General features: G+C 45.5%; 1 protein-coding gene across 1 annotated transcript; it reads left to right on the top strand.

The window, feature by feature from the left end:
- The first annotated feature begins 9,604 nt into the window (after nucleotides 1-9,604).
- Nucleotides 9,605-10,529, top strand: LOC102166240 (transmembrane epididymal protein 1A-like). Its single transcript, XM_005670051.4, has one exon. It carries the CDS (start codon nucleotides 9,642-9,644, stop codon nucleotides 10,527-10,529), a length of 888 nt encoding a protein of 295 aa, XP_005670108.1. The 5' UTR covers nucleotides 9,605-9,641.
- The last annotated feature ends 998 nt before the right edge of the window (nucleotides 10,530-11,527 follow it).

Genomic DNA, 11,527 nt, shown 5'->3' with positions numbered 1-11,527 from the left:
CAAGTGATGCTTTTTTTACCACTCCCACCTCCCCCCACCCCCAACAGCAATAGTTGAAACCAGAATAGCGCCCAGCTTAGTCTCCCAAGGGAGACGGCAGGACCACCCTTCCTATAGGGACTGCAGATAACATCAAGGTAGTTCTCAACCTGATGCAAATTACAACCACAGGGTGGGGGGTGGGGTAAGTTTACCTTTCACTTTTTAAAAAACAGTGGTAAAAAATACGTAATATAAAATTTGTCATTTTAACTTTTTTTTTTTTTTAAGCTTTTTAGGGCTGCACTTGCGGCATATGGAAGTTCCCAGGCTAGGGGTCGAATCCAAGCTACAGCTGCTACAGCTGCAAGCCTATGCCACAACCACAGCAACACCAGATCTGAGCCGCATCTCCAACCTACACCACAGCTCACGGCAACACCAGATCCTTAACCCACTGAGCTAGGACAGGGATCGAACCCACAACCTCATGGTTCCTAGTCAGAATCATTTCCGCTGCGCCACGACGGGAACTCCTCCATTTTTAACAATTTTTAGGTTTATAGCTCAGTGCCTTTAAGTACATTCACACTGTTGTGTAACCATCACCACTGCCCATCTCAAAATTATTTCCGATTCCCAAACGGAGACTCTGTCCCCATTAAACACTAACTCCACACTCCTGCCCCCAGCTCCTGGCAGCCACCATTCTACCTCCTACCTCCATAAATGTGACGACACTAGATACCTCAAATAAGTGGACTCGTACAGTATTTGTCCTTTTGTGTCTTCAGGGGAAATTTAAAAAACACAAATACCCAGGCCTAACAACCCCTGATCCATTCAATCAGAACCTGATGAGGGGCAGGGGCAGGAACCCCTCCCTATAGCATAGCATACATCTCAGCACCTGCTGGCTGATGCCCCAAATTCCTTTAGTTGTAGGTAGAGCTATGGATTTTCCTTCTTCTACTGGAAATGAAGACCTTAAAATGATTAAGATATCACAGTGACTGAAACTTGTTTGCTGAAGATTCATCTACCAGTCAACACGTGACTATTTCAGGCACCATCTCCTTCTGAGAGCCAGGAGCAGGTGATGAGGTGGGGAGAGACAGCTGCACCGGAGGCTTGTGGTCACTTTTGGTGTGGGGTGGGGATGCAGGTTAGTCCTGTTTACCTTTAGTTACCCTGTGGACAAAATAGGAGTTGGGAGTAGAGGAATTTAGGTTTAACCCATCTGTGCACTCGCCCAGTTTACTGGAACGTGGCCGCTCTGACATATGGTTCCCATCATCTGTATTTTTGCCTGATTCTTGAATACCACCCCCCTCCTTTTTATTCAACTGCACTGACTTCATTACAAAGGAACTTCACTTACATGGGTTCTAACTGAGCCATGACCAGTGCCTTGTTCAAGAAAGAGCTCCTCCTGTTGCTGGTTTCTGCAGAACTAGAAACACGTAGAAAATCATTAGCTAGGTTAGAGAGACGGAGAGGGATACAAACACAGACAAAATACCAGAATGAAAAGAAAGATTCACACCAAGCTCCCAAGACTGGTTCTCCCTACAAACCGAGAAAGGTGTGGGAAGGGGATTGGAAGGATTTGAATGTTTGTTTATTTTTTAAAATCCTGAAGCAAACATGACAAAATGTTAACACTTACTCATTCTGTGTTGGCATTTGCCAAATGACTCTTTTTACTTGTCTTTGTGCCTTTTGATGTCTTTTAACATTGTCAGGATTGCATATATAGCTTTATAAATAATTGCACACAGAAACCTACATACATAAAGAAATATTTTGATGACTAGAGATCTTTCAAAGTTTTTCCTGTGAATAATTTTACCATAAAATTCAGTTAATAAAGTCTCAGAATTGGAGTTCACGTCGTGGCACAGCAGAAACAAATCCAACTAGAAACCATGAGGTTGTGGGTTCGATCCCTGGCTTTGTTCAGTGGGTTAAGGATCCGGCGTTGCTGTGGCTGTGGTGTAGGCCGGCAGCTGTAGATCTGATTAGACCCCTAGCCTGGGAACCTCCATATGCCACGGGTGCGGCCTTATAAAGACAAAAAAGACAAAATTAATTAATTCTCAGAATAGTTGAAAAATGCAAAAAGATAGAGACACAAATTAACATTTCCCATAAAACTACTGTCCAGAGGTTGCCACTTTTTTTTTTTTTTAAGGACCATACCCTTGGCATATGGAAGTTCCCAAGCTAGAGGTCAAATTGGAGCTGTAGCCACCGGCCTACACCACAGCAATGTGGGATCCGAGCCGCATCTGTGACCTACACCACAGCTCACGGCGACCAGTGAGATCCTTAACCCTGTGAGCGAGACCAGGGATCAAAACTGCATCCTCATGGATACTAGTCAGATTCATTTCTGCTGAGCCACAGCAGGAACCCCCACCTATCAAGATTCTTAATTGCAAAACCCAAAATCTGATTCTACTTAGGAAGAGAATGACATTACTGGAAAGATTAGAGGTAGCCGACACTGTCAGTGGGGAGGTGGGTTTACCAGGGTTTTTGATTTCATTCATCTCCTCCCCTGGTCTTTATGTGATAGAGTGGCTCAAACATTCAGTCAAATATTGAATGGCTGGGTCCTAATGCCAATTTGAGCTTGGTTGAAATGCTACTTCTTTGATGGCTTAATGTGAAGGACTCACTATTACATTATCCTTTTTTTTTTTTTTTTCTTTTGAGGGGAGAGGGATTATTATTTATCTTCCTCTACCATCTTCTGGTTTACTTGCATTTTTATTGGTTTCTTGCCTCTCTTTGTTGCTGCAACCACAGGGCCTAGAACAGCTTCTGCCATTAGCAGGATTCATTGTTAGATGGATAAACAGGTCAAAGAGCCTTCGGTGGTCTTGTCTGCCAAGTACCTTCCTTTAGATACCATTGGAGAAGGCAAGCTGGTGGAGCACCTGTGCCATTCTGCATCCCTCTTCCCACCTCCTTGTGGAGCAGCAGGTATACGTCCCCATGTTAATCGGAACCACTTGCCACAGCCTATCCCTCTTTTTTGCCTGTTGTGCCTTGTGCTTTGAGGAGCCAGAAATAGCTATGTGACTGCCTCAGCTTCCAATTCAATGACATCATCAACGTGCCCCTTGAGGGGTATAGGCTTCTCTTTGGTGCTAAAACTCTGAATCTTCAGGGTCTAGCGTTGCTAGGATGGGGAAAATATTTTTTATATCCATTCCCTATGACAGGAGCCTTAAGCTTTTTTTGGCTTCTCCTTTACCCTTCTCTACCACTTTTCTTATTTGACACTGAGGAGTGGCAGGAAACATGTCACCCTCTGTGAGGAGAAGTCTGTATTATTAAAGCCACAGATGAGCTACACCCCAGTCACCATGGCCACACTATACATGGGTTCACTGGGCATACACTGGAGTGGAGGGGAAAGGAGCCGAATGCCATCCGCAGAGTGGGTGGCCCTGGTCCCTTGTTACTTAAAACCTCCACCATGGGAATATTTTGCTGAGCATTCCAATGAAACCCACATAGTCTGGGCCCATTCTGAGAGTTTGAGCCATTAACACTTTCCCAAAATTCTTTCGTGATAAATCTTCTAATCTTGGTTCTTCTAGGTCATTGATCATATGACCAGATTTTAACCACTATGCAGGATTTAGTGGCACTTCAGATGTTCCAGAAAAGCAAAAAAAAAAAAAATATATTAAAATGCCCTGTTTAGGAATTGCTGTTGTGGCTCAGTGGGTTAAAAACCCAATATAGGGTTTGCAAGGATACGGATTCAATCCCTGGCTTCACTCAGTGGGTTAAGGATCCAGCATTGCTGCAAGCTGCAGCATAGGTGGCAGATGCGGCTCAGATCCCCATGATGCTGTGGCTGTGGCATCATAGGCTGGCAGCTGCAGCTCCAATTTAATGCCTAGCCTGGGAACTTTCATATGGTGCAGGTGCGGCTCTAAAAAGAAAAAAACAAAAACAAAAAAAACACTCTGCTCAAAGTTCTACTCCCTGAAAGTGTTTCTTTTATCTGCTGTTCTTCAGGACCATCTGGAGTGGGACTATAGCTATGCTCAGTGCATTGGTAGTAGAACCATCTGAGACCAAGCTTGAATGTTTCCCCTTCATCAGGGAGTCATAGAGACCTCTATACATGGCCCTAGATGTTGGCTGAGGGAGAAGGAGGAGGAGGAAGCACACTGGGAACGTTACCAACACATGCACATCACTTATTTGTACTTTCAGGTCATGCTCAAGCCTGGCCTCATTGTGCCCTGTTTGATGATGGAGCACTGTTAGGTATGACCGATTTTAGACTCAGAAAATACCCAGATCACATGGTTACCTGGTGTCCAATGTGGAAAGTGTTCAGTCTCCAGAAGAACCTACTAGCAAGCTAAGAGCAGCTTCTCATAATAAGGATGGATGGTCACTTGCCAACACGGTCATGATTTTGCTCCAAAATTATGGAGCCTTCACTCTGATTCTCTTATCTGGACTTGACACAGCCTCTGTGAAATTTACTACCTTTGGGTCCACTAAGCAATAATCAAGCTGCTTGCACTGCAATCTGTGCCAGTTGGAAGGTCTTCTCTTATGCTGGCTTCCACCTAAAAATAAACATAGATAGACACACTACCCAACAATAACAGAATATGCATTCTTCTCAAGGGCACATGGAATATTCTCCAGGACAACCCACATGTTAGGTCAAAGTTCAACTCTCAAAACATTTTAAAAGATAGAAACCAGGGAGTTCCCTGGTAGCCTAGAGATTAAGGATTTGACATTGTCACTGCTGTTTCTCTTACTTTACAGCTGTGGCAGTTTGATCCCTGGCTGAGGAACTTATGCATGTCATGGGTATGGCCAAAAAAAGATAGACATTTTACCAAGAGAAGGGTAAAGGAGAAGCCAATCACATTGTATTTTCTCCAATCATAATGGATGAAGTTAGAGGTCAATTACAGAAGGAAAATGGGAAAATCCACAAATTTGTGAAAATGAGCACACTTTTAAATAACCAGCGGGTCAGTATATTAGTCTGCTTGGGCCGCAATTACAAAATACCATAGATTGGGGAGTTTGAACAGCAGATACTTATTTATTTATTTATTTATTTATTTTTGTCTTTTTGCCATTTCTTGGGCCGCTTTCATGGTATATGGAGGTTCCCAGGCTAGGGGTCTAATTGGAGCTGTGGCCGCCGGCCTACACCAGAGTCACAGACAGCAACGCAGGATCTGAGCCACGTCTGCAACCTACACCACAGCTCACAGCAACGCTGGATCCTTAACCCACTGAGCAAAACCAGGGATCGAACCTGCAACCTCCTGGTTCCTAGTCGTATTCGTTAATCACTGCGCCACGACAGGAACTCCTTAAACAGCGGATACTTATTTCTCCAGTTCTGAAGCCTGGAAAGTTCAAGATCAAGGTGCCAGGTGATTCTGTTCCTGGTAAAAACACACTTCCTGTTTGGAGATGACCACCTTCTCTGCTGTGCCCTCACATGGCAGAGAGCGTGGTTTCTGGCCTCTCCCTCTCCTTAGAAGGACAGCAACTCCAACATAGGGGCTCCACCCACATGACCTCATCTGAACCTAATTGCCTCCCAAAGGCATCACCTCTAGGTACCATCACATTAGAGGATTAGTGCTTCCACATATGAATTTTAAGAGGACACAAACATTTGGTCCATAACATTCTGCCCCTGGCCTCCCTAAAAGTCATAAATATATGCAAAAATATTCATCCCATCCCAGCAGTCCCTAAAATTTCAACTCATACCAACATCAACTGTAAAATCAAAAGCCTAAAGTCTCATCTAAATAGTATCTAAACCAGGTTTGAGTGAGACTCAAGGTATGATTCATCCTGAGACAAATCTCTTCTCCAGCTGTGAACCTACAAAACCAGAAAAATTCTGTGCTTCCAAATATAGCCATGGGACAGGCTCCCCAAAGGGAGAAAGCAGCAGGAAAGGGTTACAGTCCCAAGGAAGTACGAAACCTAGCAAGGCAAATATCATCACATCTTAAGGCTGAAGAATAATTCTCTCTGATCGGATGCTTTGCTCGCTAGGCCCACTGGAATGATGGTCTTGCCTTCAGAATCCACTGGATCGGCAACCCCATCCCTATGGTTCTGTTTGGCAGGTTACCACCCCCCAGGTCTAGGCAGCCACACCCCCAAGGCTTCAGGTGGTCACTGTCTGGCCTGCTAAAATGGAAGTGATGTCTTTTTGAAGCCAAGGAAGCTGCCTTGATGATATCAGAACTGCTTCAGGATCATTCTTCCCTTGTCTTGAAGAATTGCACCTGTTCATAGCTTTCTGGTCCAGTCCTGCCCGTAAGATCTAGAAGTCCAACAGCCTTCCCTCGTTTGATCTCAGCTCCATCCTCTTCACCTGAAACTGGCAGTGTCTCTCATGGGATGGCTCATTTGGTGTGTAGCCTATTCTCATATGAATCACCCTATGAAAGGGTTTGGGGGAGGCCACACCTTAGTGTTCTCTTCAGGACAACTTTCTCATTTTTTGCAACATGGACAGGCTGAGAATTTGCAAATCCTTAAGTTCGGGATCTTTTTTTGCTTAACAAGTGCTTCTTCAATGCATTCCTCTCTTCTCACATTTTACTATTAGCAAGCAGGAGGCACCAAGCCTCTCCTTCGACATTTTAGAAATCTCCTCAGCTAAATAGTGCAGTTTCATCTTACACAAGTTCTTACCTTCTACAAAACACTAGAACATGAACATAATTCAGCCGATTTCTTTGCCACTTTATAAGCGTCACCTTTGCTCCACGGTCTGGTAACATGTTCCAAGTTCCCATCTGAGACCTCACCAGAATGGGCTGCAAGTCCATATGTCTACCAACATTCTGTTCATGACTATGTACACACCCTCTAAGATGGAGGCTTTCTCTAAAGCTTTCTGTTCTTCCTTCCAGGTCCTTAGCTGAATGACCACCTATCCCTTCAAGGCAGTCTTGACTTTTCTAGCATGCACCTCCAAACTCTCCCAGCCTCTACCCATGACGCAGTTCCAAAGCTGCTTCCACATGTTTTAGGTATTTGTTACAGCAGCATCCCACCCCACATTACCAAAGCTCTGTCTTAGTTCACTCTGCTCTAAGCAAATATCATAGCGTGGGGGCTTAACCAACAAATATTCACTTCTCACAGTTTTATAGGCTGGATGTCTGAGAGCAGAGTGCCAAGATGGTTGGGTTCTGGTGAGAGCCTTCTTCCTGACTTACAGACAGCGCCTTCCGACTGTGTGCTCCCAGGGCCTTTCCTCCATTCAGCACATGGAGAGTAACACCAGACAGAAGATAGGGAAGGACATAGAGGACTTGACAAAACACAATCAACCAACTAGATCAAACCAACATATATGAACACTCCACCCAACTACCCCAGATTCACACTCTTCTGAGAGATCTTTGTTTCTCCTCCTCTTTTTATAAGGGCACTAATCTCATCACGAGGTCCCACACTTATGACTTCCTCTAAACCTAGTCATCTCCCAAAGGTCCCATCTCTAAACAGCATCACCTTGTGGGTTAGAGCATCAGCATATGAACCTTGGGGGGATTCCATAACAAGAATCATGTTGATTTGGTTATTATTCATTTGCTTGCCAGTGAAATTCATTATCTTGAATTGTGTAGTTTTACTAAATATTTATAGTTTTTCTTAGATAAATAGCTATTTTATGTCCTTTGCCCATTTTCCCTCCAAAGTGTTCATTTTTAACTTTTTGATTTGTAGGAGCTCTTTATATTGTAAGAAGACTAACACTGTTACATATAGAGTAAAATGTTTTACATATATAGAGTAAAATTGTTTTTTTCTCCTGAAATTTGTCTTTTAACAGTAATTTCAATATGTAAATAAATTATTGCTTCTAATGTCTAATTTCTATTAATAAAAACTTTAAATTTTTAAAATGTCATTACTTTTTGACTTTTTTCTTTATGCTTCCTGCTTTGGTACCATTCATAGAAATATCCGAATAATTTCAGCATCATAGAATTTGGCAAGGAATATTAATCATAACAATAGTAAAATTACTAATAATCACTATCATTTTTTAGTATTGATAAATACTAATAATAAAGTGAGTCATGAATTTTTAGGTTTCCTAATACAAATAAAAGTTATATTTATACTACATTGTAGTCTATTAGTGTTAATAGCATTATCTCTAAAAAATATATATACATTCCCTAATTTAAAAATACTTCAGGAATTCCCAAGTGGCCTAGTGGGTAAGGTTTCTGCATTGTCACTGCTGTGGCTCAGGTTGCTGCTGTGGCTCGGTTTGATCCCTGGACTAGGAGCTTCCACATGCTGCAGGCACAGCCAAAAAAAAAAAAACCCCAACGACTTTATTGCAAAAGAACACCAAAACAATTACAATAGTAACACCAAAGATCAATGATCACAGATCACCATAACAGATATAATAATAAAAAAGTTGGAAATACTGTGAAAATTACCAAAATGTAACACAGAGGCAAGACTCGAGCAAGTGCTTTTGGAAAAATGGCACCAATAGACTTGCTCAACGCAGGGTTGCCATAAATATTTAATTTGGGAGTTCCTGTTGTGGCTCAGTGGGTTAAGAACCCAACGTAGTGTCGAACCCCATAGGACACGGGTTCAATCTTTGGCCTTGTTCAGTGGGTTAAGGATCTGATGTAGTTTGCAGATCCAGCTTGGATACTGAGTTGCTGTGGCTGTGGTGTAAGCCAGCGGCTGCAGTTCCATTTCAGCTCCTAGCCCAGGAATTTCCATAGGTCATGGGTGTGGCTATTTAAAAAAAAAAAATCTTTAATTTTTTTTAAAAAACACAATATCTGCAAAGCTCGATAAAGCAAAAAGCAATGAAACAGGCACGTCCATATTTAATCTTAACAACAAACCTATGAGATGATTATTATTCCCATTCTACAGATCAGGAAACTGAGGCTCAGGAAGACAAAGTAACATGTTCACCATCACGTGACTGGCAAGTGTTGGAGTGGAGATTCAGCTCCTGTGCAGTGTTAGAAACTCAGGACTTTGCAGACAAATGAGTAGACCTGGTCCCATCCTGGCTCCGCTGGGCTGGCTGCTGGAAGGGACCTCATGCATGTCCCATCCCCACTCTGAGTTTCATTAAGGCTCACTCGTCACCTGTAAAATTTGTTTAGCAATAACGCCCTCAAGCGTTATCCAGGGCTTTAAATGAGAAAAAAAAATGTGTAACTAACCTGGCCAGGAGCACAGTCAGTAGAAGAGAGTCAGCCACCATCCCTCTTTGCTGGAGCACCTAACTCCCTCCCTCCCCTCTCCTTGTGGAGGGCTGGGGCAGAGGCCATCAAAGCACAGGGTCCAGCACTGAGGGACAAAGGCTGAAATCCCAGGCCTAGCATCTGGGGAAGGAACGGAGTGAGATGCCCTTACACCATCACATCTCCGAAAGAGATCCCACCCAGGAGTGACTCAGATGCTTCCGGCACCTTCCCCTGTGTGGGAGTCAGGGCAGGGCTGGATCAGGAAGATCTCCCCTTGGCTCAGAAGCAGCCACTCTGACTTGTAAGGAGCAGCACCCTGTGAGGTTGCCGTTCATCCCCAGCTGTTGCCCTGGTGGCCCCTCCGCACACACTGAGACCATGGGAACCCTCGTAGGGCACCTGATGGCAGGAATGTTCTTCCTCTTCTTTTCACTCTACTACTCCGTGCTGGTGTCCTTGGCCCTGCTGCGGGGACAGAGGTTCCTCATACCCCCTCTGCCCCCAAGGGAGAAGCGAGGGCACAGGTGGTGGCAGCGGGTCCCCAAGGACGGAGTGATGAAGGTGGTCTTCCCTCTACTTGGCATCTTGCCTGAGTTCTTCTACCCACCAGGAGTGAACCGGCTGACGATGGTGGACTGGGAGGACCCGAGGCGGCCGTTCGTGTTCAAGGACAACTGGCAGCACGTCACCATGTATGCATTCTTCCTGCTCAGTGGCGTGGTGGACATCGTGAGCCAGGCGTGTCAGGCGCGGCAAAATGTGAAGCTGGAGCGCGCGGCCGAGGCCCTGGCCTTCTACATGCTGGCGCTGCTGATGGCGATGCACGGTGAGAACAAGAGCACCCTGGAGATCCGCGTGCACGTCCTGCTTGTGGTGCCAGCCTTCCTGGTCGGCCTGGTGCTCACCATCGAGGTCTGGGTCCCCGACCAGCCCTCGCTGTGGGTGCTCAAGACCTGGATGGGGCTGGTGCTCAGCAACTGGATGCTGCAACTTTGCGTGCTGATGTACGCGCCTCCCTCCGGGCAGCCCTGGCGCGGGGAAAACCCCGAGGACCTCTCCTTCCTCATCATCTTCTTCTGCTGGCACCTGCCCTTAGGAGCTGCCCTGCTGGCCGCAGTCTATGGCCTCTGCAGCCTCTGGCACCATTGCTTCGCCTCCCGGAGGGAGACCCTGGGTGCCAAGTACCAGCCCTGCCCCACAGGCGAGGGCAAAGAAGAGTGTGAGAAGCTCAGGGCAGGGGCCCAGCTGCAGGATGGGGGTGTCTAGGTACAGAATCTGTCTTTGCGCCACACCTTTTGCAAGCAGAGTGTTGAGAATCAGTGCGCGCAGTGCAGAAATGTCCTGGGGTCTACGAGGTGGCTTTCCATCAGTGGAGTCCCCATCCTTGTTCCTGAATGATCCTTCCAGCTCCTAGGCTTACCTTTAGCTAGCACTCTGTTCCCCCAGGCCTGTCTCTTTCCAGTCTCACTATTCAGTATTGTTCCTAAGCAGGGATTTACATGAAGTGAGAACAGGCATAGTGCTTTTCTCTGACAGCTTTTGGGATCCGAGAGGAGAAGATGAAATGAGGAACAGAGGGAGATGGAGGATCTCTGGGCACCTAGCAGGGCTCTGGTCTGTCTGAAGCAGGGCTGGCTTCGCGCGCGCACATGTGTGTGCCTGCAGCTGAAGTGGTGAAATGGGGTGGGGGGGAGTCTGTTTTCACATGGTGTTAAAGGCTTCTGCTCTCTTCGTGTCTCTCTGTTCTTTATTCACACTAAGTGTGGCAGGAAGAAGAGCTTGTTCTGATGCTCTTGTTTCCTAATCTGAACTGGATGAGTCTAGTCCTCCTGAGGGAGTAAGGGATGAGGGGGAAGGGGGTGGCATCAGTGTAGCAGGGCTCAAGTCTGGAGAGAAAGGAGGCAAGGGAGGAATTCCCAAAGGTGTGTATAAGAAATGAGGATTAGCAGCTGCTCGGGTCACTGCTGTGGCAGAGGTTCAGTCCTTGGCCCAGGAACTTGCACATGCCACAGGTGCAGGGTGGTTGGGGGAGGGGAGAAAAGAGGGTTATATTGGTATAATTTTAAGTTGGTTGGGTTTTGCTGGGACATAAAACAACTCCATTCCTTATGTAGAGTCTTTCAGTAAAGTCTGTGATACATGTGTATATGTCTTGTCTGAGTGATTTGGGGGCAAGATCAAAGAAAAAGGCCCAGATTTCAGTTGATGGGAGCAGAAGGGGGAGAACTGTCATGAAACAAGGGGTGCACATGACCTCCGTGGTT

This window comes from Sus scrofa, chromosome 13 (genome assembly GCF_054392235.1).
Source record: "Sus scrofa isolate SSC_HxYL_T2T_F1_AM1 chromosome 13, Sscrofa_HxYL_maternal_Yorkshire_Landrace_v2.0, whole genome shotgun sequence".
Classification (NCBI taxonomy): Eukaryota; Metazoa; Chordata; class Mammalia; order Artiodactyla; family Suidae; genus Sus; species Sus scrofa.
This window is presented reverse-complemented; position numbering and strand designations above follow the sequence as displayed.

Excerpts from the sequence above, each read along its gene's own strand:
- LOC102166240 (XM_005670051.4), top strand. The coding sequence starts at position 9,642 with ATGGGAACCCTCGTAGGGCACCTGATGGCAGGAATGTTCTTCCTCTTC.